At 38.9% G+C, this 27,038-nt stretch overlaps 2 protein-coding genes across 2 annotated transcripts; both read right to left on the bottom strand.

The window, feature by feature from the left end:
• Nucleotides 1–10,944: 10,944 nt before the first annotated feature.
• LOC119791492 lies at nucleotides 10,945–14,516 on the bottom strand. Its single transcript, XM_038297626.1, has 6 exons — nucleotides 14,453–14,516; nucleotides 12,990–13,316; nucleotides 11,493–11,849; nucleotides 11,281–11,400; nucleotides 11,159–11,211; nucleotides 10,945–10,998 (listed from the first exon to the last, which is right to left on the bottom strand). The coding sequence occupies exons 1-6, from the start codon at nucleotides 14,496–14,498 to the stop codon at nucleotides 10,990–10,992; spliced, it is 912 nt and encodes a 303-aa protein (XP_038153554.1). The 5' UTR covers nucleotides 14,499–14,516; the 3' UTR covers nucleotides 10,945–10,989.
• Nucleotides 14,517–19,330: 4,814 nt separating this feature from the next.
• LOC119791518 lies at nucleotides 19,331–21,748 on the bottom strand. The gene is made up of 6 exons (XM_038297664.1): nucleotides 21,678–21,748; nucleotides 21,264–21,590; nucleotides 20,213–20,569; nucleotides 20,005–20,130; nucleotides 19,808–19,860; nucleotides 19,331–19,694 (listed from the first exon to the last, which is right to left on the bottom strand). The coding sequence occupies exons 1-6, from the start codon at nucleotides 21,718–21,720 to the stop codon at nucleotides 19,566–19,568; spliced, it is 1,035 nt and encodes a 344-aa protein (XP_038153592.1). The 5' UTR covers nucleotides 21,721–21,748; the 3' UTR covers nucleotides 19,331–19,565.
• Between the last annotated feature and the right edge of the window lie 5,290 nt (nucleotides 21,749–27,038).

The raw sequence follows: 27,038 nt of genomic DNA, 5'->3' as shown, positions 1-27,038 counted from the left end.
TGTATTTCCTGCCTCATTCACTTTTTGCTGCAAAAGTGCTCAAAGTAAGGACCTTATAGAATGTAATGTTTGCTCAGATTCAGAAGACAAAAAAGCTATAATTTTGTGACCTAGGGCCTGGGTTACTGGAAAATTACAAATTACAAATACAAAAAACAAGAAATTCTGCCCAATATTTTGCACTTCTCCACTGATTAGGATCTTGATATTGTTAACAGTAACTCATAAGACACTCTGGTAAAACACTCAATACTATAATTTGAAATCTCTTTAAATAAATATATTTTTAACTGTTTAAACGGTTTTAACGGTTTAAACTCTCAACAGTTCATAACTTTATTTTTGCACCGGAAAATAATATTTTATATGTATATTTCTCTCTATTAGTTTAAATTTTGCTCTTACCAGTTTTGTATGTATCTCTCAAACACTCTGTTTTTACATTAGCTTTACAGTACCTCCCTTGTAGGCTTTGATAAAATAGCAACAACTGTCTCTTCTAAATGCTATCTAATGTAGATGCTTTAAAATTACTCTCTAATGTGTTTATACCTCTGGGGGTTGAGTCAGAGTACATGTGTGATAAAGAGAAGAATAATCAGTGATGCAGGAGATGGTCAAAAGAGAAGGACATATCATAACTGACAGAGAAAACATGTGTCCAATCAGACCATCCAAGCCTGGAGAAACTTTGTTAAAATTTGTTTGGCTTTTATCATTTACTGAAATCCTTCTTCAAGAAGAAATTTTTTATTAAGTTTATAGAAAGGTTAATGGTAATTTACCATTTATACCATTCACATTTATAAAAGACAAACAAAACAAACTACAGGGCCTCCAATACCTTTCTAGAATAAGTAAAACACCCATGAGGCCAGTATGAGTATATGTGTAAAAATCCTCTGTGCTCTGATCTGAGTAGAAGCACAGAATCCCAGGTAAAGGTACCTTGTCTCTTTTACTGAAGAGTTGACTCCATCAAAACAAGGCAAGAGTTAAGATCTCTTCCTTTAAGCTCTATATTTTCATGCAATCAAACTTGTCATACTGTAAAGACTTTTCTCCTTTACATTCTGTGCTTCTTTTCCAGCTTTCACTAAGGTTAAGTAAGTTTTTTTTTTCAAAGTTCTGAATAAGTACAAAATAAGCTGATAAGCTAAAGAAACCTCAGTGTTCCTTCGACATCCTTTTGGAGACACTGCCCTTCTAAGTGATTACATATTCATTATTGCTTCTTTTGTTTATCAGTAAAATTTTTACAATTTAAAACTAAGCAAATTTCTGTTTGCCTTTACATGAAGACTGTTAAAAGTGGCCAGGAGTTGGATGCTGAAGTATATAAACAGATCAGTGGTGGACTTTTTTGCCATTTTGGAGCCTCAGGCTGCTCGTCTCCAAGTGACAATGTCCCAGTAAGCCCTGAGTGTGATAGTTCCTTTACAGCAAGCATAGTGTTCATACTGCAATACCATGAACCATAGCAGAACTGTAGCTTTTACTCTAGTCCCTTACTTGGCCTCCTCAGCTTAAAAGGTAGATGCCAATCCTACAGCACTCAATACAAATATGCATATAATGCTCAGGAGTTAACCGTTATTCAGTAGGGATGCTCCCCAGTGCTTCATACAAAATGGGTGATGTGTCTGAATCAGCAACTCTGCTACACTGAATAGGAAGCGTTGCTTTAAGCTCCTTCAGGGAGACCATTAAAAAGGTAAAATATCCCTTAATCTCCCCTCTTTGAAGAAAATGGTCACAATACTTTATAAATATAATATTTTGATAGAGACAAGAATATTAATACTGATACTTTTTTGTCAGGCACTTTTTTTTCAGGCACTATAAACACTTTGCTGTAAATTGTTTTCTGTTAATGTAAATAAAATGCAGAGAATCTCAGAAACAAGAATGAAACTAATTTTACTGAATCTAAGGCAAATGGTAAAATCCTAACAACAAATTTCTTTCCTAATCCACTACTGTTGATTATATGAAAAACTCCCTCTTTCAAAAATTTGTTTTGTTGTTTTGATGTAAAACAGAAGAGCTTTTTTTTGCGATCGCAATTATTTGATGGAACTTGGCCATTTAAGGCTTTATATGTGAGAAGGAGGATTTTTAATTCTATTCTGGATTTAACAGGAAGCCAATGGAGAGAAGCCAGGATAGTAGAGATATGATCTCTCCTTTTAATTTTCATCAGATCTCTGGCTGCAGCATTTTGGCATCATCTGAAGGCTTTTAACTACGGTTTGTGGACTTCCTGATAGTAAAGAATTACAATAGTCCACCCTTGAAGTAAAAAATGCATGGACTAGTTTCTCAGCAACACCGTTGGACAGGACATCTCAAATTTTTGAAATATTCTGCAGATGAAAGAAGGAAATTCTAGAAAGCTCTTGGATATGGGATTTAAATGACAGGTCCTGATCAAAAATAACCAATATTTTTTACTTTTTTATCTGAGATCAGTTTAATCCAATCCAAATGAACTGACTTGTCTGATTTAGTGTCATGTCTGCTAGAAAGATTGTTGGCCGTGGCTGTGGGCTTGAGTACAGGGAGGATCCATCATACTCACTTTCTTGCTCAGCCTATGATGGATATGAAGACTAGTGAAATACAGACTGTTTCCTCCTGTGAAACCCCTTTCATGCCAAAATGCTGCCAATAGGGCATTATACAGTGACAGTAATTTATAAACACGTTCAGTGGTCACCTGGTACACGTCAAATACGTTGATATGCATTTGTGATAAGTTCTTAATAACTTACGCATAAGTTATGAAAAAGTTACTAACCGGTTTTGGATAAGCTAGACGCCATGACTTGTCAGTAACTTACACTTAACATATGTCAACAATCAAATAACTTACCTGTGATTAGTGTTGTACCGATACCGATACCAGTATTGGACGGGGCCCCAATACTGCCCTAAAATGGTGGTATCGGTATCGGCGAGTACCAACAAATAGGGCACCAATACCATTTTGAGAGCCATAAGTTTATTCAACTATTGTCATCCACTCTTGGTAGGCAATAAAAAGTTCTACTGGATTCACTTTGTATTAGATTTTTTCCTGCTTCACAAAGGTAGGCAGCAGCTTGACAAAGCCATGATGGCAATTATTTTACATTATTATGGTATCGGTATCGGCCAATACTGCACAGCCATGTATCGGGTATCAGTATCGGGGCCAAAAAAAGGCATCGGCCCAACACTACCTGTGATACCCACATATGAGCATACATTGACATACATCAAGAAATTTTGAGCATGCTCAAAGAAATGCTCAAAATTTCTTGACGTACTTGCAGTATGTGGACATGAACTGACCCAGAGTCATACGTCAGGCATACGCCGGCTCAATGGTCAAGGTTTGACACGGGCTTGAATGAGTTACATGTTGTGTTTATTGTGTCTCAAGTATTAGAATTTCTGCATAAACAATTGATGACCTCCTCTCATGGATAAATGCATTGTCTTTCATTTTGATCGTTATTTCTGTTGCTGCTGCAAGAGGGCAAACAGAGCAGACCATTTGTCTTTTTGTAGTTATATGCATCTTGGATGAGTCAAATGTAAAATGAGAACATGTAATTTTTTTTTTGTCATGCTTTTTCTGACTGACACTTTGGATAGGTATTATGCACCATTGATGGGGCACTCACACCTGGGCTGTAGGAGCCTGTAATCATGAACATGTAGCAGAATACACCATAATGAGAACTATCCAGGAGAACTCTGTGCTTCTCTAGGATTTGCTAAACATGGGTGAAACAAAGAGATGGTTCAAGATGTCCATTTTTTTTTTTTACATTCAAGAAAATTCATTAGACAATTCTATAAATTAACAATTTGCCATTTTAACAATACATATTCCATAAAGATCGACGACTGACATAGAAACTTTCCAGAGCAACATTTTGAGGTAAGCCAGCAAACACTACACCTTCTCACATGGTGTATAAATTCAGATTTCTTCAAGCTGCTCTGGATTGTAACTTTTACCTCAAAAGAGCTTTCATGTGAATGAAGTGAAAAAAGTGTTGATTTTTAAAAGCTTGGAAAGTTATCTTCCTGATTAACCCAGAACACTTTTATTAAGATATTTTAAAATATAGCACCCCAACCATCTTTTGTAGGGCTATTCCATGCAAGGTCATGATAGGGGTCTCAGTGGGAAAGCCCCAAATAAGCCTTTAAAATAATTTCATACTACTTTAAAAAAAGTTACAAATCATGTTAATTCATTCATATTGTAACAGGCAAAGTAGAGACAAATTATTGTAATGTCCAATCTGTATGAAATAAAGATGTATGACATCATCATAGTGCTGGCGATGTGTGCTGCTTTACCCGTCAAAAGCATTTTGTTATATGTGATCTGGTCCTAAGGTGTGTATATTTACCGATTTGAGGAGGTCCTGCTAAGAGTAATGCCCTGAAAGTAAAGTACTGGTGCATCTTGTTGGCCTTAAGCATCCTAGCATTTTGCCCATGCACGTGGATACCAAAACACTGGATTTACTCGAGGAAAAGGGACCTTTAAGATCTCCCACTTCGATATTAATGCAAATCAAGTAAAAACACACTTTTTTCCCAAGACTTCTATGTAGGTAAAGTTGGCCGATAAAGTTGCCAGATTGTAAAAAGGCTTGTATACCGTATTTTCACGACTATAAGGCGCACTTAAACGTCTTTTTTTCCCCTCAAAATGTGCGGTGCGCCCTATGGTGCGGTGCGCCCTATGTGTGTTGTAACTGCGACTTTTGAGACCACCTCATTGAGGAGATGATGAAAGAGTGGCTGAATGTAAGGAGACCAGGTGTTTTTTTTCCACTCATCACCATTAATCTGTAACTCCATGCGTGCCCATCTCACAGCTGATGTGAAAAACATGGGGAAACAAATTAACCCTCTGCTCGCTGTTCAACCGCTCAACATCGGTGTGAACCGGACCCAGCAGGTGCAGCAGAAGCAGCGAGTTTACATGCAAAGTCAATGGTTGACGCGCGTATAGGCGCAGCAAAAGGTCCTGCAGCGCGTTTTGAGCAGCAGGTGCAGCACGTCGGGAGCGTTTAAGCATCTGACGCACCGCCAACGCGCTGCTGCTGCTCGAGATGGAAAATTTTAAGTTTTGCTGCTGGACGCATCAACCAATCAGAGAAGCTGATCTGGGAGCTGACAGCGAGACAGACACAGCGCTCTGATGAAAGAGGAGATGATGAAAGCGTGGCTGAGGGAGGTGTAGCCTATGTGAGGAGACCAGGTGTTTTTTTCCACGCATCACCATCGCTGCGTGCCCATCTCACAGCCGATGTGAAAAAAAAGGTGAATCAATGAACGCTGTGCTCGCCGTTATCCCGGGGGGTCTGACAAAGGAACTTCAACCGCCCAACATCGGTGTGAAGCGGCCGTTCAAAGTAAGGCTGCGAGTGGCGGGGGAGCGATGGATGACAGACGGAGACCACAGTTTCAGGATAAGTGGAAGGCAGCGCCGGGCAAGTTACGCCACAGTTTGCGGATGGATTGTAGATGCTTGGAATAACGTGTCTGCTGGCTCTGTTCTTCAAGCTTTTGCAAAAGCAGGCATTATTTCTGAGGAGCCGCGCTGCACGGAAAGTGACTCTGACAGCGCAGAAGGGGAAACTGGCATGTCGGATTTAGCGCAGCTGTTTAATTCAGAAACAGAGGATGAGGACTTTGAGGGGTTTGATTAATACTCTGTAATAAATACTTGAATAAAGCACAATCATACTCAGTTTTGCTCCCGCTCTATTTTTCTACCTGAAAACTTAATTCAACAGCAGCCTCTGGGCCACGGCGCATCCGGACTCACCTCGGCAGGTGTTTTTTCTTCTAAATAATCTAAATCTTTTTAAGTGAGAAAGTCCACCTGAAAATTTAACCATTGCAGTCAGCTCATCCAGATTATTATCCTGCCTATGTTTTAAGTTAATTTATGCGTCAATAAACGAAGAAGAAGGGGAAACTGGCATGTCGGATTTAGCGCAGCTGTTTAATTCAGAAACAGAGGATGAGGACTTTGAGGGGTTTGATTAATACTCTGTAATAAATACATGAATAAAGCACAATCAGACTCAGTTTTGCTCCCGCTCTATTTTTCTACCTGAAAACTTAATTCAACAGCAGCCTCTGGGCCGCGGCGCACCCGGACTCACCTCGGCAGGTGTTTTTTCATCTAAATAATCTAAATCTTTTTAAGTGAGAAAGTCCACCTGAAAATTTAATCATTGCAGTCAGTTCATCCAGATTATTATCCTGCCTATGTTTTAAGTTAATTTATGCGTCAATAAATTGTATCAGAGGAGTAATCACAGCCCTGTGTCATCAGCGATGTGTCTCTCATGGCCAGCTCCCAGGTTTGAATAATACTTTGTAATAAATACACCTTGCAGCTTTATTTGCTGTGATCAGTGGGAATAAAGTAGTTTTAATATGTTTTTAAGTGGGAAAATCCACCTGAGAGGACATGTATAAAAAACGCGCCCTATAGTCCGGTGCGCCTTATGTGTGTGTTAAATACAGAAATGGGACACATAACTGAGAGTGCGCCTTTTAGTCCGGTGCGCCTTATGGTCGTGAAAATACGGTATATTTACTTGTTTATTCAAAGAGGACAGATTCTGTATTTTGCTTTTGCTGCAAATTGTTTAATAAGAGTATAAGCCAACCCAAATTAGTTAATATTAGAAATAACAAATAAATACATTTAAGTACTCTGTTTAATCATCAAGAAATGTCCCCTGATCATATCCCAAAGGGTTACATAAGATAGAAACCCACAGCTCTAGATGAGTCACATCAAAGACAGATAAACAGAGAAAAGGCATGTTGGCAGTTCATTTTAACTTTCATCTTTTTCAGGGGCTGTCCTGACAAGTTAGGTTTACTCATGTTACTATGTTTTTTCACTTCCTGTTTTATTTTGTATTCATTTCATTTAAGGCAACTACACTTCCTGAGTTCCTCCTTACAATCAGGATCTTCCACACCTTAATGTTATTCACCTGGAGTTTGTGATCCTTCCTTTGGTCTATTTATTTCTCAGTCATGCAGCTTCCCTTTGCGTTCCAGCCTTTTTTTTATTTGAACTCAGCTTTCTTAAAATTCTTTAACCCTGCTTGTTGTTGGACCTTTACCTTCCTCTGTTTTTGATACTCCTGCTTCCTTTGGATTTTTGGTGTTTGACCCCCAGTGTTTTAAAAGAACCTTGAACTTGATTCCACTGTGTCAGTTCTTGCATTTGAATCCTCTATTTCTGAGCCGACTGTTTTAGTGGCTGTTTAGTAACTGTCTGAGCATCACTTGGCATTTCGAGGAACAAATTTAAAGCTTATTAAGAAAACAGTGGTAACTTTGGGGGTTTTAAAGAGACGATTGCCAAATCTGGCTCCAGTATGCACAAATATGTCAGCTGCATAAAGAGTAAAGAAACTTATCAATATTGTCTAGAGAGAGATCCAAAATTAGTTCATTTCTCTTATCACCTAAAATATCAGATATTGTATAATGAATGCCACAAAGAGAGCACAATAATTATTTGTACATCTTGATTGCAACTTTTGATAAAAGCCATCAGGAGCAAATGTCACTTATTCTCCGTTTTGCCTATAGGACCTATTTGAAAGTGGATGTACAAGTCAATGACTTTCAACTCTTTATTCATTGATATTTACATCCTGGTAAAAAAAAAAAAAAAAAAAAAAAAAAAACTTGAAAGGGATTATAACATGCACTCCTGGCAGAACAAGAGTTGGACAAGGCATAAAGGACTGTTGTGGAATATGATAATGGACTAAATTTAAAGAGACAAAATGAGGGTGTTCAAGCGGTCTGAAAATCCTCACCTTATATATAAATTTAATTCTCTGCCAATTTATACTGTTCATTCTTTAATCAGCACCTTATGTCTCTAACTGACCTAGTTAATGGTTATATTTTATTGTTTGTAAAAAATGTCAGCAGCAATATCCAGAGTAAATCTGGAAATAAAACAAGGTATTGGCTTTAAAGAGCGTGGAGACGGAGGACAGTAGTGATTATACTCTACAGATTTACATTTATTGCAAATATGTTTTATGCAACTCTTCATTAGAACTGCTTACAGTAGTTTGATTTTACTGTGAATGGCACTTTTTGTTATTTCATGTTGCAGTTCCTTTTCCTGTCATTGACAATAAAAAAGGTGTAAACATGTTTCCTTTTCATTGGCTGCTTAAATCTAGTTACCGGAGCTGTGATGAAGAATAAACAAAGAGTAAACTAATGGATAGTGTGATGATCCATAATGATGCAAGAAGAAGAAAACATTTCAACAAGGACATGATTTTACTGATCAAATCCTGCTCCCGACCAGGCTAGCTCTGAGCAGATTGTTACTATGGCAACAGAAACAGATGTTGAAGAAACTCTCTTTGGAGGAAACTCTCTTTGTGAAATGGAAAACTCAAGAGTTTCCCTGATTTTCTGTTTAGAAAACTTTGGGCCGGATTTATCAAAGGTTTGCGTGTATTAAAACGTGAGCTATTTCACTGCGCACGCTAAAAAATGTACAAACTGATCTATCAACATCGTGCTAAAAGGATTTGGTCTTTAAAACGTGCTAAATAGCGCCTCTTATCCATTTAGTACTTTTTCTGCAATGAATATGCAATATGGGGCGTTTACACGCAAAAGTGCGTCTTGTGGGAGGAGAACATGTAAATATATTAATTTAGCACTCGCAAAGTGATTTATCAAACCTGAAAGCAATTTTGCTAACGGTATCTGACTCTATATTTAACACGTTTCAAAAGAAGGTGCAAATGGTCTGTATGCGTAATTGCGCACACATGGCAGCGGTTATTGTCGCAAGAAGGAGACATGGAAATGAAGCAAGGAGACGCAGAGAACGCATTTTTTCACTCCGTGTGAATATTTTTGCAATGAACGAGGAAACGATCATCAAAACATATCGTTTATCCAGCATTGCCATTTTGGAGCTGTTGGGGGAACTCCGAATGGATTTGGAGCCAGCCACAAGGAGGACCCACGCAGAGATATCACAAAACTCCTTGCAACATTGCACTTTTTTTGCATCTGGGTCATTCCAGCGTACGGTTGCAGCGAGAGCTGGGATCTCCCAATCTCGTTTTTTCAGAAGTGCTGTCCAAAGTGCTGTCCGACGGGGTCGGGGTTCTCCCCCTGCGCCTGTGGAGCAACCTGCCAAATGCTGCGGGGATGAGCCATTTGGTATGTGCATTTTTCTACAGGCCAATACAAAACACTTGTTTTTTTTTGTTTTTTTTTACTGCAGTGAAGTAGAAATTCAGCCACATACCACCTTAGGGAATAAAGGTTGCCAAATTTTGTATATATATAGGCTATATATATATATATATATATATATATATATATATATATATATATATATATATATATATATATATATATATATATATATATATATATTTTTTTTTTTTTTTTTGGAGGGGGTGGGGGTGTCACTGTAAGATTAAAATTTCTTAATGCACTAGTTTGCACAAACTACAAACTACTTTGCTGCAAACCACAAAACGCGCAAAACCATCATTTAAATAGGGCGTCTCCAACAGTTTTGCACCTGCCACCAGTTACGCAATCGCTCTTGTTAAATCACCCGCAAACCATGGGTCAGCCCCTCGCGCAAAATTCCAGTTTGCGAGCGCAAATTACTGCACGCAAAATTGGATCTTGATAAATCCGGCCCTTTGAGTTTTCAGTAAACCTGCTCCGTGAAACGGACTCTGGTGCCGTGGTTGTGGCCACCCAACTTTTAAATAAATATTGATGCAAAAACTGCTGCTACAATCATTTTCAGGTACAAAAAATGACTTAGCGCATGGAAAGTATTGCATTTGCATATTCCCAACCATAAATTGTTATGTTGAGTGTTATGGTCATAAGCACATAATCTGCATATTCTCTGAGGATTCACATGCAAAAAAGTAAAGGTAAAAGTTGTTGGTAAGTATTATTATGATTTGTGTAATGCTTGTCGCAGTTGTTAGCAGAGTTGTCAACAACTCAATTTGATTATGATCTCCACCTTCATTCTTTTTGTACAATATCATTAAATAGCTGTAAATTAAGTAGCTTCAGCTGTAAAGAGTTCATGCTTTTTGGGTGCTGTATGCCTTTTTAATTTTAAATGGGTTTTCAGATTATTTATTTATGCAGTTACATTTGTAAGTACATTGAATGATTCACAGGTACTTCCATGTTGTTTATTTTGTCATAAGAGTCTTCCATATTTGTTCATTTTCAACTTTTTAGTTTCTCATTTATTTCTTGTGTTCGGTCTTTGTAGTTTAGTTTTCCCTTAGATTAGAGTAAATCTTTTCCCTTTGATTTGATTTGTAGTTTTTCTTTGTTTTTCAATTGTACCTTCCCACAGTCTCCTTATGTGGTCAAAGCAGTTTTTTATATTCAATAGATAGAGCTTACCAAAATCTAATGTCCAGTCATGACCAGTCATACCATCATGATTTAAGTTGTATAGTTTGTTGTCATTGTTAGCCTATGTGTTCAGGAAATTCACATATCAGATTTGTCTTAAAATCTGGCTTCCTTACATTAAAATATCACAATGTGGGTGATCTACTGTATATGAGCAATGACACAGAAACAGTAAGTGAATTAGAATGTTATTGAAAAGTACATTAATTCTATTCATTCGATTGGCCAAGAAAAACAAATCATGTAGAATATTTACAAAGACTTGTTAATTATATTTCTCCAAATAATGAGGAAATTATATTTAAGATCACATCAGACAGATCAATTCTAAACACAGATGGACTTAATATAACGAATGTCTAATCAAGGTTGCGGCTTTTAAAAGGTACATCTAATCTGACAAAGAGCTTCATCAGGATGTATATTCAGATTGACTGAATCTGACATTTGAATAGACACTTTCTTCAGTCTTAAACTCTCTCCTGTTCATGGTCCCTGTAGAGAAATGTAAGCCAGCATAGGTCATATGCTCTCCATCTTCTGTCTGAGTGGAAACAAAAAATTTAAACCAAAAACTTAATTGTAGTGATTTTGTTACATATAGTGGGGGTTTATATATTTCTAATTAACAAAGAAATTTTGATTGATTACTTACAAAATCATCTGGTCGGCTTTGGTCATTGTATTGTGGTCGTGAAGAGGAGCTTTCTAAAGAGGAATTTGGATTCAATCATTTTATTTTTATTATCTATTTGTTTTAAGTTTATCTCTACTTACCCTTGTTTTTGCGTGATGTTCTTTGAGTTTGGCAACAGATTAAAACAATATTCAAAACCATCGAAATGGCCAAGCAGATCACAGTTATCACCAGCAACATAACATCACTCAATGAATGAGCTGGAAAAGGAGGAATACATGCAATTGTTTCTGTTAAAAATCTGTCATCATAAATAAGCTTTGTTTAAGAACATCTCATAAAGAAGTCATACCATTTTCAACTCTAGTTCCGTCTCCAAGTAATATCTCTCCACATGTGGCCACGGCACAGTAATAAGTCCCAACATCAGAAGGGGAGACCTTCTTAGAGAAGTTATAACTACATCTCTTCTGAGTGTTTGATGGCTTCTCACAATTTTCATGCGTTTTTCCATCGGTGTAGATGAGATCTGGAACAGACTTGTCCAGTTTGGCTCTTAACCAGAACACTCTGGGTTCTCCTGAACAGGTTTTTTCCTCAGGCTGAGAAAGGAGTGAACACTGCAGAGTATCTGAGTCTGCTGGACGGGATGGATCTAGAACAGCTGGCTGCTGAACAACACGGTAGCTTGAAGTTCTCTCAGTGTTTCCTATAATGAATAATGATACTGTTATTATAGTTGTTATCATTAGGAAAGAAGAAAAACAAACAGTGTGTTATTTTGAATTTGTTTTAGATTTCATTAAATGAAAATATTGCAGTTTACCACAGAAAAAACATGTTGATCTTAATTATGAGTTTTGTTTTGTTTTTATAAGTGAGAATCTCTTCACTAATATATGTGGAAAAGTATCTCAAGGTTAGATTAAAAAAGAAATTAGGTTAATTTCTGTCTCTCAGTCATTTAAAAGAATGAAAAACCTTATTTATTTGTATTTATATTAGATTCCCAAATAAAACACAATTTAAATATTTTCACATTAGAAAATATGTATTATTTTAATAATAATATTTCTAAGTTTAAGTAATCTCTGAATAAAAACAGTCAGAAAGAAAAAATGGTGGAAGCAAATTAAATATACATATATAAATATATTAACCTAAACTTTTTTTGAATTATACCATTTATATGCCCCTCTCAGTGTGACTCTTGACTCATGATCTCAATACCTATTAAAAACAGATCTGGTTCAGTGGCAAAAATCTTCCAATAAGATACAGTTATCTTAGAAATTGTACATTCCCTTCCATTGAAGACAGAAATAAAAATCAGCTACCACTAAAATAAACTGAACCTGAAAAAAGGAATAATAAATAAAAATAACTTAAAAATGGAAATAATAACATTGATTTTGAAAATATATACATATATCTGTATATATTAATTAATAAAAAAATGTTTACTTTCTTTTTTTCTTTTTTTTTCTTTAGCAACACTTGGAGGAAATGACAGAAATCAGGTGTTTTTGGTAAATTTCAGGATATGTTCAGTCAGATTTCTGCTGTTGACATGTAGGTTGGTTGGTTCATGAGCAAGGTGGTTTAATTTCTCTCGGAAAGTTTGTTTTTGTAGAATTATGTAAATTCAGATCAGTATTGTATTTTACTGAATAATCATTTAGTATTTTTTTTTTTTTTATTATTACTTTTTTCAGTTTTTTGTGAATCATTTTCTTTAATGGGAGGGTATGCAAACTTTCAAGCACAACTGTATAATTTATATACAAGAAAGTTTTTACCCTTTTCAGCCTTAAGGGATAAAAATGCTTTACTTAAGTTACATCATTACCTTCTATTAATAAATACATCCCATTCCATGTAGATTCAAACCAGTTGCTATAGGCACAGTGGTACATTCCCTCATCTTCTCTTGCAGTCTCTAAGATTGTCAGATTAAACGTTTTGTCATCCGATGTTGCGTTGAAAGCTGAGGATGGAAATCCAGGTCCATAAACAGGGTTTGTATTCATCTTATGCATTAAAATTAATTTGAGAGTATCTCCTGCAGTCTGCTTGTACCAGTGAAGCCAGTCCCTTTTCTGGTGGACCTTATTTACATCACATGTTAAAGTCACAGTTTTGCCCAACTGGACTGTCACCACTGGAGCCAGGGCATCTGTGATTTTAGAAGAAAAACAGAAAAGTTAAACAAAAAAAAAGTAATCAAACAATCAAACAAAATCATATTAAAAGAAATATATGAAAAATCTTATATCACGCAACATATAAAATCTTGGTTTATGTAACACTTACATCCTTCATTAAGAAAAGAAAACAGTGCAGCCCATAAAAGAGTCATATTCAAACTGTCGTCACAGAGACATTTAACATTTAGGTCATAGAGATGTTTCGTGAACCACTTTTAAGGGCATGTGATTTCAGAGAAATGCATTCATATCACTTCCTGCTGCCACACAGATGATAATGTTTAATGCAAAAATATATTAATATCCAAAGCTTTTTATTTTTTTAGGCTGAGGCCCAGAATTCTCTATAATTAGCAGAAAAAAAACAGAATCTCATATAATCTTACCATAACTGGAATTGGAACATGTTTATTTAGAAAACGTAATTATATTACTGTTAGTGCTACACATTGTGATGTGCCTTGGAGATTCCCTTGCACTAAGTTTAACCACTATTCATCTTAATAATAAAAAAAATCTAAAACAAGAATAAAAAGTTTAATATAATTTATTCCGGATCAGATTGGTTCAGAACAGAAAATTTGCAGTGAATCACACAGTTGCAGGCTCAAGTCATTGGCATGGGGATCAATGCCCTATTGCTTAACCATCAAGAATCCTAACTCTCAGGGTTACCTAGAGATGTATTTTTATTTTCTTCCTCTTTTTTCCTAACAAAGGAACTGTGCTATATAGATAATCGGCTTGGGGGTAAAAAAAAAAAAAGCATAAACTATAGTAAATTTCTCCACTGTGAATCAATCTACTGTATGGGTTGGAAAATCTTGTAATATATAGACTCTGTTCAACAGGTACAAGTAATATATTAGGTTTTACCAAGTGTACATGAAGCAGCAAAGAATAATACTAACAACTCCCCCTGATAAGGTGCCAAATTTTACGAGTACCTTTGAACAAGAGCTGCTCATATTCTGAAAAATTATAAACTGCAGGAAATGTGCATACATTTAGCACCATGCAACAATAAAAAAGCTTAAATGAGAGTTTTTTATTTAAGATTCAAAATGGTAAATTATAGTTTTTTATTGTAGAAAATTACACTTACTTCCTTGCTGAAGAAGAACATGTAGCATGACCCCAAACAGAAGCATCTTGACACAACAATTTACACGCTGTGATACTGACAAGACAGAAGGAAGTGGGGTAATTTTACATCATACCAACAAATCTCTGTATTTCCTGCCTAACTCACTTTTTTCTGCAAAACATAAAATTTTATTCTGTAAAGGAAAAAAAATGTGTTCAAATTCAGAACATGTAAAAAAGCTTTGGTTCAGAGTAACAAAGTGGAAAAAATTTCCTTTAATCAGATTAGACTTTAGAAAATAAAAACGTCTAATTAAAACCGAGAATTTCTGCCCAATGTTTTGCACTTGTGAATGCACAAAAATGGATCTTGAACATGCCTTCAAAGCCTTGAACAATTCACAAATCAAACTTTGGAAAAGTTCCTTAAAAAGTGCCCTTCACAATAAAATCAGTAAAATTTTTCATTGTTAATTTACAGTAATTTACTGCCTATTAATTGTATTACTTTTAAAGTAAATTCACAGTATTCTACTGGGAATAAATCACAATATTTGTTTGTAAATGTTTTATATTCTACTGGGAATATATCTCAATATTTATCTGTAAATATCTCACAGCAATGTATTGTGAATATTTTACAGCAATTTTTACTAAAATGAAAACTATATGTCGTAACTACAATGACAATGCCTATGGAATTATTGCGATATATCTACTCAGTAACCAGTAACTTACTGTAAATTTACAGTAAAATATTGTTAGTTGGATTTCAATTGGATTTTAACTAAATCTTTTTTTTTATTTTCTCCATGAACAAAGAACACAAAGACCAATGTAATTTAATATTTTATTATAAAAAGTAGAACATAAAGAATACATACACACAGAACTGCAAATGAACACAATTGTCAACTTTTCACATTTAAACCATCATTCACAGTCTATCAGTTTATGGACCGCTGTCCTCACATTTGGGCTGATTGACATTTTCCTGCACTTCAATCCAGCATCAGGGTTTTTCATCAAGAGGCACCTGTAAACAAAAGACAACAACTTTCAGTTTTACATAAATTTGTTGTTGCAATGTATACCCAGGGCACCGCTGTAGACTCTGTTTCCCTGTAAGTGAATTAAACACCAAAAAAAGAAATTAATAATTAAAGAGATGTTCAGATACCAAAAATTTCCTCCCAATATAGATACTTGTGCTGTGGGAATCACCAAAACAAAGTACAAATACCACTAAGTTGTAAAAAGCAACAATATTTCACCTGTATGACTATAAAATGACTGTCATAGTGTTAAGTTCTGGCTCAGGGATCAGATCATTGCTTGAAATCCAGTATTTATACCAGAACTTTCAGCAGTATCAGAGACATATCAAATTCTGGCATCGATATCAGAACAACTAACTGGAAGACAAGTACTGTAAGACTGATTACAGGCAAGCAAATCAGCTGCAAAGAGATGGAGACAGACAAACATTAAACAACTAACCTGTGACATAAACAGCATGCATGTTATATGAATTATGTCATCCGCTTGACACCAAAGATAAAAAGTTTGAGACTAAATCAACTTATCAAGAATGAGCTCATGTCAGCTACTCACAGGTTATATAATCTTCTAACAAAACGGAGATAGATGAGGAGTGTTTGGCAGCCAACTTTTATTCAATGCAGTTGACAAAATGCTAGATCATAGCAAAACATAAACTGTATTACATTTCTGATGCCAAAATAATTGCATTATAGATATGCCAGTTCCCAACTGTCAAAGTCAGGGTATCAATCTATCTCATTGTAGTTCTCTACCGTAACCTGTAGCGTCGGGAGGGGAGCTCTTTTTCTTCTAAAGCTTGCTGTCTGCTGCAGCATGTTTACCTGCCTCTGCAATGATTTAAGTCTTTATGGTGTGGGATTCACGTTATCACAGCGGTTTTTCAATTTTTATATACAAAATAAGGAAGTACATGTCTACTGACGTCTCACTATTGACTAGTATTTTCCCCATTTTTTGGAAATTCCTTCTCTTTTGTACTTTAAAAAAAGATCAGCTGATTTCTTTTTTAAATAAATTGTGACCTATTTCAAGAGCAAAATGTGAATGAAAGGGCTGAAATCTGTTCTCGAATGCGTGCTCCTATTTTTTTTCCCAATCTTTGGGAATTTACTCACAGGTGCCACTGTGAGTAAAAGGCTCACACTGTGCAGCCCTGCTGCAGATGGCAATTCAGAGATTTGGTGGTAAAGTTTGTGTTTCTGCCTTTTTAGGTTGATTAATGTAATTTTCAGCTGGTCAAGGCAGGTCTATCCATCTTTTGCATTTTTAAGAATCCATCTTTGTTTGGGAGAGTACATTTAACTGTGCTCCCCCTAATAATACCTCAGGGAAAGTATGTCTGAACTGTATGTTCCCCGCTAACAACATTTAGCATTTTATAAGCTGTCTTTTTTTAACAAAACTTCCATTTCCACTATGCATTCCAAATGCGAAATCTTTGAAACTTGACTTTGTAGGAGACACAGTTGCTCCTGCAAGGCAGTGAGATTCAACTTACAGACAAATTGGGATCTCTGATTGCTCAGTTGCTGAACATCAGGTGGCATTAGTTGAATAACAATTTAAACCTATATTGTGTGATTTTCAGCAACATGTAATGCCACCCCCCATGAAAAATCATCACAACCAGTATCTGCTAATCACCAATTTAAGTATTAAACTCATAACTTCTTTAGTGTTTGCATTAACATTGGAACAATAAGTATAAAAATTAGTAGAAGAAAAGGTATTATGGATTGAGCACTGTTTTAACGAAGGAGGCAGCAGAGTCAAACTTTTTTTTTTAAATCAGCTCTCTGTTTTTCCTGTGAACATATCCAATCTATGACTATCCTGCTTTGATCCTCCTAAGTCAGCCTACATACTGTAGCTAGCTTGGTCCAGTCATAGCCTCTCCCCCACCTTCAGTGCTTCAGTTTGCTAGGCAGGATACTCCAATCTACCTCTGTGCTCCTCCACTTTCCTCCTGAGCTAGAGCACTGTTCTGTTCAGAGCTCCAGAGGGGGGGCATGGCTGGCCACTTCATCCCGGTTATGGAGCTCTCTGAATCGGTGTTCTTGCACTGTTGTTCTGCTTCTGCTCTGAGCTTCAGAACATTGCTCCTTTACCTCTGTTCTCCAGGTGATTCATCCCCCTGTTTTGGTCTCTGGTTATAGTGTTTGACCTTTGACCAAAACAAACAAGGACCAAGTCCAGGATATAGATCCAAGCATTGCCGACTGAGTGGTGCGAGTCTAGTTTACATAGATCATTTTATAAATTGTATTTTATTAATCTGTGTAGGATATAGATTTTATATAGGCCTACCTTGCTGCAGATGCAATGGCGATCTCTACAGCCACTAGTTTGTCAGCTCTGTACTGCAGTAACTCAAAGATGTCTGCCTCCATACATAAAGGCCCACTACTATGTAATTATAAAGAGCAATACAACACAAACATGCTTGAGACTTTCAGTTCAAATATGATAATAAATAACATACATATGGATGATATATTGCATTCCTGAAATGATTATGCTGTGTTCACATCAAAAGGGTTTGAGCATCACAAACACTTTGGACTTTGGACGCTGGGTCAGAAGCTGGTCAAATTGCGTTGACACTTCAGTGCTCTGGTTGTGTCTCTGCTCTGTGCTGTAGCTTTAAGCCAAAGAACAGCTTGGCTTTATATACTTTCATGCGTTAGCATGTGTTGTAGTACTATGTAATAAATAAGTTAAGCTATTTTAAGTTAAATTACATTTTTGTAATTTGGTCATCCCACCACTCCATAGGATTTTATTTAAACAAAGGTTATTACATTTTTTGTGCAATTATTTATTTACTTTCTTTAAAGTTAGTTTGTGATTACACAAGTTAAGTGAATTCTGTATGTAACTCATTATGTAATACCACTGGCAGCAAACAGTTTCTATGTTTTCATAGTTTACAATGCCAGTGCCTGCCATCTTGTTTTACAAGCATATTTCACAGGTTGTATTTTGGTGAACTTTGAATTCAGATTGAACTCCCAGATGAAATACTTGAAATAAAAGCAATATATGAAAATGAATGTTTTTTTCCAATTTCCTTTCATGAAATGGAAGTTAGACAGAAAATCGATAATCGATATGATCAAATTTGAGATTTTATTTTTAGACATTGCCCAGCCCTGAATTATGTTTTGTTTCTTGAAACAATCTATGCCCTTTTCACAGATTGCTCAGGCACAAAATGAACTTCTATGCAATAACTAACAAACACACATGTCTGAGCATTATATACGTTTGAACCTGAGTGACAAAGATTCCTTATTCTTTGTTGCATGGGCAATCACTGTCTGTTCTCTTTTTCTTTTGTCTTTTTTTGCAACTGCTCCCACCCCGGATAAGGATAGTGTTTAGCAATGACTCCATGACCGATAAGAAAGGTTGCAGCTTCAAGGCTGTTACAGGTGGATTACAAAGGAGCAAGAAGCTCATGACCCCTCAAATTTGAAGAAGAGACTAAAGAGCAGATTAGGGCAGTGGTTCTCAATCCTGGGCCTCAAATACCACTTCCCTGCATATTTTAGAATTATTCTCACTGATACACACCTGACTTTTAACTGAATGATTAACGGGTTTCTGCAGCAGGCAGAAACCCGAAGGCTGCTAAGGGGGTCATGCAAGTATTTGCCTGCACCACACAAATGTGTAATGTGGTGCTGCAAAAAAGTGCAGTTTATGGACATGAAGCCCCTTTTTATAAGCTCCGGAGGGTAATGTATGGAAATGTAATCAAATTAACCGTTTTTGTTACAACCCATCCAGTGTGATTTCAAAGAATCTTCAAAGCTTGTTTTCAATTTAATTCTTACATTATTCTTTTATTTTCACAAGTTTGATATATTTAAAAAGTTTTTACTCCACTATTTCAGAACCTGTAAATAGCTCAAAAAGTCCCTGGTTAGATGTGATTCTGGATTTGCCACAGCCTGTCACATTTATTACATAATTTTTCTAAAGAAAAAAAAGACAATACTAAACAAAAAAGGAAGACTACGTTTATTATTTTCAGAAAATAGAAATTTAATTGCGACATTCATTCAACCTGATGGTCTGACTTCGGAATACACCATTTCTTCAGTCTTCAGTTCTCTCTTCTTAATTCCTTTTGGTTTCGTCCCTCCAGAAAAATGTAATGCAGAGTAGACCAGATCCTGGCCTTCATCACGCTGTTCAGAGACAGAAATTTAAGCTTTAAATGTTTTATTTACTGAATAATAAATCAAACCCCTTTATAAAAAAATATTTGTGATTTTTTTTTTTTTTTTTTATCACTACGTACAATGTCATCACTTTGTTGGTTAAAGTTGTTGCTTTCTGCTTCTGAGGGGCTTTCTGCACAGTTGGAACAAACAGAAATATGTATTATTGATAACAATTTATTTGTAATGATCTATGTCAGATGGCTGATGTTGATGCACACATTTTACAACTTTAAGTAGAATACATAAGTAATATTGCTCAGTTAATAACACTTACCTTTGAATATTTTACATCCAAAGGATTGAGTTCGGTAACAAATCAAAAAGATATGTACAATCAAAGAAATGGTCAAAAAGATTATTGTGATCAGCAGAATCATATTTCCATAACATGGTGTTTCACCTGAAAAAGGGATAAAAAGAAATATGTTCATCCCCTAGCTTATTTATTATTATTGTGCATATTTCTCGTGTGTTTATATTACCTCCTTCCTTTCTGATTGCATTTCCTAATAAGATTTCTCCACATGTAGCCACAGCACAGTAGTAAGTCCCAGGATCAGAGGAGCTGATGTTCTTGGGGAAGTTATAGATACATTTTTTTCGGGTGTTTGGACTTTTCTCACAGTTATCAGCTCTTTTACCATCAGTGTAGATGATATTTGGATAGGGTCTGTTGGATCCAGCTTTGAACCAGAACATGCTGAAATCTTCTGAACATGAATTGTTCTCTGACTCAGAGAGGACTGAACACTGCAGAGTCTCAGAGTCTTCTGGACGTGACGACTCTGAGGCTGTTGACTGGTGAACAACAGTGTAGCTGGATGTCTTCTTTGAGTTTCCTGAAATAATTATTATAAGGTTATATTTTAAAACTAAGTTGTCTGATATGTTAAAAGTAATTTCACAAGGTAAGGAAATATTTGTGAAACTGTCCTCTGTGCCTTGCTTGTCCCCAATAGAGCAGGGGGCTGTCACAGTAGCGCCTGAAGAGCATTAAGGGGCTCAGGACCCTAGCGTGAAGGTTTAAGTTTTGAACCATAGATTACTCTACAGAATGTAGAAATCCCGCTATAAACAAATATAACCACTTGGCTGCCTCTTTCCAAAGTGTCAATGGATGTCTGAGTGTTTTTTGTTAACAACTCTGAGACTGAAGCAGTGATAATAGTTTTTTTTTGTTTGTTTTGTTTTTTGTTTTTTTTTTACAAATACAAATTCCCTATTTGCATTTATTCAGATTTGTATTTGATATTAAGCTTTCTTTTCAACAGGAATGGAAGAGTAAAAAAAAAAAGTCAGAGGCACTAATAATCTATTACCAAAGATCAGTTTAAAATGGTAAGACACTTTTAATCTTATTTCTTGTTGACTGACTTAGATAAATGTTACATACTTTTTAGAATTGTTTTCAATATAATTAGGACCCTGCAATATGTGTAATATTCATTTATAGTTTAACATCTGCTATGTATTTTTCTGTCGTTTGTAGTAACAAATATTTCAAAAGATTACATATTGAGGTCTCACAATTACCTTTTACCATCAAATACGTCCCCATCCAAGTAGAGCCTGTCCAGTCTGTAAGAGCACAGTGATATATTCCCTCGTCTTGTCCAACTGTCCTCAGAATTGTGAGGTTGCTTATTTTATCATCACATGTTAAATTGAATCTTGAAGAAGGAAATTCTGGGCTATAAGTGGGATCTTGGTTTTTTCTCTGCATTAAAATCATTTTCAGAGTATCTCCAGAAGTTTGCTTGTACCAATGAAGCCATGATGTTGTTGTGAATTTCTCTATATTTGCACAGGTAAAAGTTACAGGTTCACCAATCTGAACATTGACCACAGGAACTAAGGCATCTGGATTAAAGACAAAATCAATAATCAACATAAAATGTTAATGCCAAACTGAAAATGGTTTCACACTTTAAAACAAAATGTACTTACATCCTTGATGAAGCATAAAGACTGTGATCCATAACAGAGTCATGATGACACTGACTTCATAAAGACCCTTGATGCTTTACTAACAGGAGTAGGTGTGGCAATCCAGCTCTAAAGTGCATCTAACTGGTTTTTCATTTTTCAAAAAAAAAAGATTGCCTCCTCCCACCTTAAGACCCTGTTTTGTAAGATATCTTTTATTTTTATCTTACAATTATCAATTGACTTTAGGCTAATAGTCATGTTTTCTTTTGTCCTGACTTCAATTCTTTGATCAAGAAGTTTTACATCAATGGCGTAAGGAAAATTTTACGCACAAATATCTTTTCTAATAGTGCCACCAACAGGTTCTTTAGTAATATTAAAAATTATTGTAGTCTGATTCAAATTCTACCCCAAATGTTTATGTTTCTGCACAATAAGCAGCTGAAGATTACAAGAGCTAATTTTCTCTAAGGACAAAGGCAAGGCTTTATTTATATAGCACTTTTCTGCCAAAAAGTAAAATGTTTATACAAAGCATACAAAATACACAGAAGTTCTTACCGAATTTTTGAAGATGAGGCATAAAGGCAAATAACAAATAAGCATTTTAAATTAAAATATTTTCAAAAGCAATATAAAATAAAAATAAAAAAGTTTGTTTAACCTATATGTATAGAAGGATCTCATGGTGGCAGCAGTTCCACAGTGTAAAGGAAGCTTACTTTAGATTTTTGGAGCATACAGACTGAAGGCTGCTTCACCATGTTTTGTCTTCTGAGTCTCTGAATGGTGAGCAAGCATGACTCTGGTGATCCTATAGGTCTTGATGGTTTGTAGCAGTGGAGAAGATCAGAGGTTAAGCTCATGAACCTGGAAGGCTCACATGGATCATGTGCCACTCTCAAAGTTCATTTATTCGCATCCAAGTTTATTAATTCACTGTTTAATCTACGCCATGAGTCATGATTGGTTTCATTTTGAAACTTTGATTGTACCGTCATTTCAGTGTTTTCTCTTAAGTGACAATTAGGCATCATATTAGGCAATTTTAAGGTTAAATGATTTCCACATCTCCATTATTTGCATTTAGTTTTGATCTCAGATTTTCAGTTTAATGTATAGTTTTAAATATATGATTATTTTCTGGTTAGTTTATTCTTTTTGAAATGCTTCAGTTTCAGTTTAGTCTTCTTTAGTTTCAGCCATAGTTTTAGACTTTTATACTGTATATATGACTTTAATACCAGAGGCAAGAACAGACTGCCTCAGCAAAATATCTCATGACCTGAGCATTTGTCATCTGTTCTTCAATGATGGAGTGCTCATCATATATAATCTTCACTTTTAACTATCATCTCAATCGTTACCATTGCATGGCAGATTATCGCTGGGCGTCATCGCAACTAATACTGCAGTGTATAATTGCCATTACATCTTTGGCAATTGGCAATCTTTGGCAGTCTCCATTTTGATCACTCCTGCACTTTATACATGGAAATGAATATGTAGTTAACTGCTAAGCCGCTCATTCACTGTTGAAAAGCTGTATGTATCGAAATTTTGTTTTTATACACTCGTTTTGTATACACTCATTTTGTATACAATATAGTTTGTCTAAGTCTAAGTCACATGGCAACACACCATGGCAGGTGAGGATCTTTGCATCCGGCCTATCATGCAGGGCATTGTTAGCTCAGTACTCACACTGGGCAGTATATGTGAACTGATGAGCTCTGTTCCCTGTCTGAGCAGTCTAGTTACTTTAGATGAGGGCTACCATTCTTAATAGTCATTTAGGCCTGCTAGTTTTCAAATGGGATGAAACTTTTACAATGAGGTTGTTCACTCCCTGAACCCCTTCTGTTCATGCAGATGAACCTTATCCCCAGGCTCTGTGGTGTATTTCCTTTGGAAGCAGTTACAATTTCCTGCCCCCCTTCTATCTCTCAGAGATTCAACATTACATTAAATCATTCAGTAGAGGGGGAGTGCAGCCTGGTTGTTAGGGCATTGCGCTTGGAATCCAGAAGTGCAAGCCCAACTCCCATGGACTGCCGCTCTGGGTCCCTGAGCAAAACCCTTCACTCCACACTGCTATTCCGGGCATCCCATGATGGCAGCCCACTGCTTCCCAAGGGGATGGGTCAAATGCGGAGATGAATTTCTCCAATGTGAGATTAATAGTTAAAGTATTATTATTTTTGATCTGCTTGTCAACAATTTTTAAGTAATTTCCCTCTGGGATTATTATAATATTTCTGATTCTGATTCTGTCCCTAACATTTCAGGGAAAAGGTGCATGCATCTGTCAGGGTTTAGTTGTGGTTTGGAGGACCCAAATGCAGAGGCAGACAGGCTGAGGAGATTTCTGGGTAGTTTAATGGGGCAAAAACAGCAACAAAGGCAGGAATGCAAAAATCCAACTAATAATCAAAAGCAAACCAGAACTATGGAGACATCTGGGGAAAACCAAACACGAGGAGCCAGGGAGAGACGAGGAACGTGGACAACAGCATGGGAGGACAGCAAAGACAAGGAACCAACAAAGAGTGAGAGCAGAGGGGAGGGAGAGACAAAGGAGAGAGAGAAAATATATAGGAGAGAGAGACAAAGGGAGGGCTAACGAGCAGACAAGGCACAGGTGTGAGAGGAGACAACGAGGGAGCCAAGGGGAAAGGAACATACACACACACAAGAGGGCAAAAGAGGACAACAGAAAAACATGAGAACTAATATAAATCTAGAAATACAACAAAACTGGAATTAGGCCAATAAATCTAGAAAACAAGGAGCAAAGAAAAGAACAGCAGAACCAAGACCATGACAGTGCCCCCCACTTAAGGGCGGATCCCAGACGCCCAAAATGTCCAGAAACAAAAAATAACCCACCCTGGGTGGGCGGAGGGGGAACCAGGAAGGAGGGCACGAAATACAAAACCAAACGCAGAGTCCAAACAAAAACCAAAACAACCCACCCAAGGTGGGCGAGGGCAAACAAAGTCTCTGGAGGGCGGCCGTGTGGCCCGAGGCCAGGAAGAAGCTCAGGAGGACGTCGACGGCGACGCCGTCTCTGACGAAGGAGGCTCTCTGGAGGAGGCCGGCGGCGACGCCGTCTCTGAAGGAGGAGGCTCTCTGGAGGGGGCCGGCGGCGACGCCGTCTCTGAAGGAGGAGGACCTCTGGAGGAGGCCGGCGGCGACGCCGTCTCTGAAGGAGGAGGACCTCTGGAGGAGGCCGGCGGCGACGCCGTCTCTGAAGGAGGAGGGCCTCTGGAGGAGGCCGGCGGCGACGCCGTCTCTGACGAAGGAGGGCCTCTGGAGGAGGCCGGCGGCGACGCCGTCTCTGACGAAGGAGGGTCTCTGGAGGAGGCCGGCGGCGACGCCGTCTCTGACGAAGGAGGGTCTCTGGAGGTCGCCGACTGCGGCACAGGAACAGCCTCAGAGGGGGCCGCCGACTGCGGCACAGGAACAGCCTCAGAGGGGGCCGCCGACTGCGGCACAGGAACAGCCTCAGAGGGGGCCGCCGACTGCGGCACAGGAACAGCCTCAGAGGGGGCCGCCGACTGCGGCACAGGAACAGCCTCAGAGGGGGCCGCCGACTGCGGCACAGGAACAGCCTCAGAGGGGGCCGCCGACTGCGGCACAGGAACAGCCTCAGAGGGGGCCTGGAGTGCCCCCTGAGGGGCCGTGGAGGCTTGGAGCGCCCCCTGAGGGGCCGTGGAGGCTTGGAGCGCCCCCTGAGGGGCCGTGGAGGCTTGGAGCGCCCCCTGAGGGGCCGTGGAGGCTTGGAGCGCCCGCTGAGGGGCCGTGGAGGCCTGGAGCGCCCGCTGAGGGGCCGTGGAGGCCTGGAGCGCCCGCTGAGGGGCCGTGGAGGCTTGGAGCGCCTGCTTAGCCTTATTTCAGAGAGCCTTTTAGTAGTCTGCTCAGGGAAATCAGGATGACTCTGAACGGGCTCAGGGGTCTCAGGCGCTAGGCTAAACGGCCCACTAATGGGCTCAGGAGTCTCTGGTACTGGGGAAACCCCCCCACTAATGGGCACTGGAGCTAGGGAATCTGGCCCTCTACTGGGCACTGGAGCTAGGGAACCTGGCCCTCTACTGGGCACTGGAGCTAGGGAACCTGGCCCTCTACTGGGCACTGGAGCTAGGGAATCTGGCCCTCTACTGGGCACTGGAGCTAGGGAATCTGGCCCTCTACTGGGCTCTGGAGCTAGGGAATCTGGCCCTCTACTGGGCTCTGGAGCTAGGGAATCTGGCCCTCTACTGGGCTCTGGAGCTAGTGAAACTGGCCCGTCAATGGGCTCTGGAGCTAGGGAAACTGGCCCGTCAATGGGCTCTGGAGCTAGGGAAACTGGCCCGTCAATGGGCTCTGGAGCTAGGGAAACTGGCCCGTCAATGGGCTCTGGAGCTAGGGAAACTGGCCCGTCAATGGGCTCTGGAGCTAGGGAAACTGGCCCGTCAATGGGCTCTGGAGCTAGGGAAACTGGAACGTCAATGGGCTCTGGAGCTAGGGAAACTGGCCCGTCAACGGGCTCCGGAGCTAGGGAAACTGGCCCGTCAATGGGCTCCGGAGCTAGGGAAACTGGCCCGTCAATGGGCTCTGGAGCTGGGGAAACCGGCCCTCTAATGGGCTCTGGAGCTGGGGAAACTGGCCCTCTAATGGGCTCTGGAGCTAGGTAAACCGGCCCGCTAAAGGGCTCTGGAGCTAGGTAAACCGGCCCGCTAAAGGGCTTGGGATGTGCTGGCTGACAGGGAACTGATGGAGGTGGAAGGAAAGGGAATAGATCCTCCCTTTGCCCATAAAAGTAGCCCCATAACTCTGACTCCTCAATATGTGGTGCTCTGACTGCAGTGGGTGTAATCATGGTGACTGACTTTAAACCTCTAACTCGAGGAGCTAACTGCTGATCATGGAGGTGACGGCCAAGGCCATAGGGGAAACTGACCTGAAGAAGAGTGGGATTGAAGCAGGCGTCAGGCTGACCCGCCGGAGAGGGAGTGGAGGCGTCAGGCTGACCCGCCGGAGAGGGAGTGGAGGCGTCAGGCTGACCCGCCGGAGAGGGAGTGGAGGCGTCAGGCTGACCCGCCGGAGAGGGAGTGGAGGCGTCAGGCTGACCCGCCGGAGAGGGAGTGGAGGCGTCAGGCTGACCCGCCGGAGAGGGAGTGGAGGCGTCAGGCTGACCCGCCGGAGAGGGAGTGGAGGCGCCAGGCTGACCCGCCGGAGAGGGAGTGGTGGCGCCAGGCTGACCCGCCGGAGAGGGAGTGGAGGCGCCAGGCTGACCCGCCGGAGAGGGAGTGGTGGCGCCAGGCTGACCCGCCGGAGAGGGGGTGGAGGCGCCAGGCTGACCCGCCGGAGAGGGAGTGGAGGCGCCAGGCTGACCCG

This window comes from Cyprinodon tularosa, unplaced genomic scaffold, assembly GCF_016077235.1.
Source record: "Cyprinodon tularosa strain WSP-4 unplaced genomic scaffold, ASM1607723v1 ctg393, whole genome shotgun sequence".
Taxonomy (NCBI): Eukaryota; Metazoa; Chordata; class Actinopteri; order Cyprinodontiformes; family Cyprinodontidae; genus Cyprinodon; species Cyprinodon tularosa.
The sequence above is the reverse complement of the archived record's forward strand: the minus strand, read 5'-3'. Positions and strand labels throughout refer to the sequence as shown.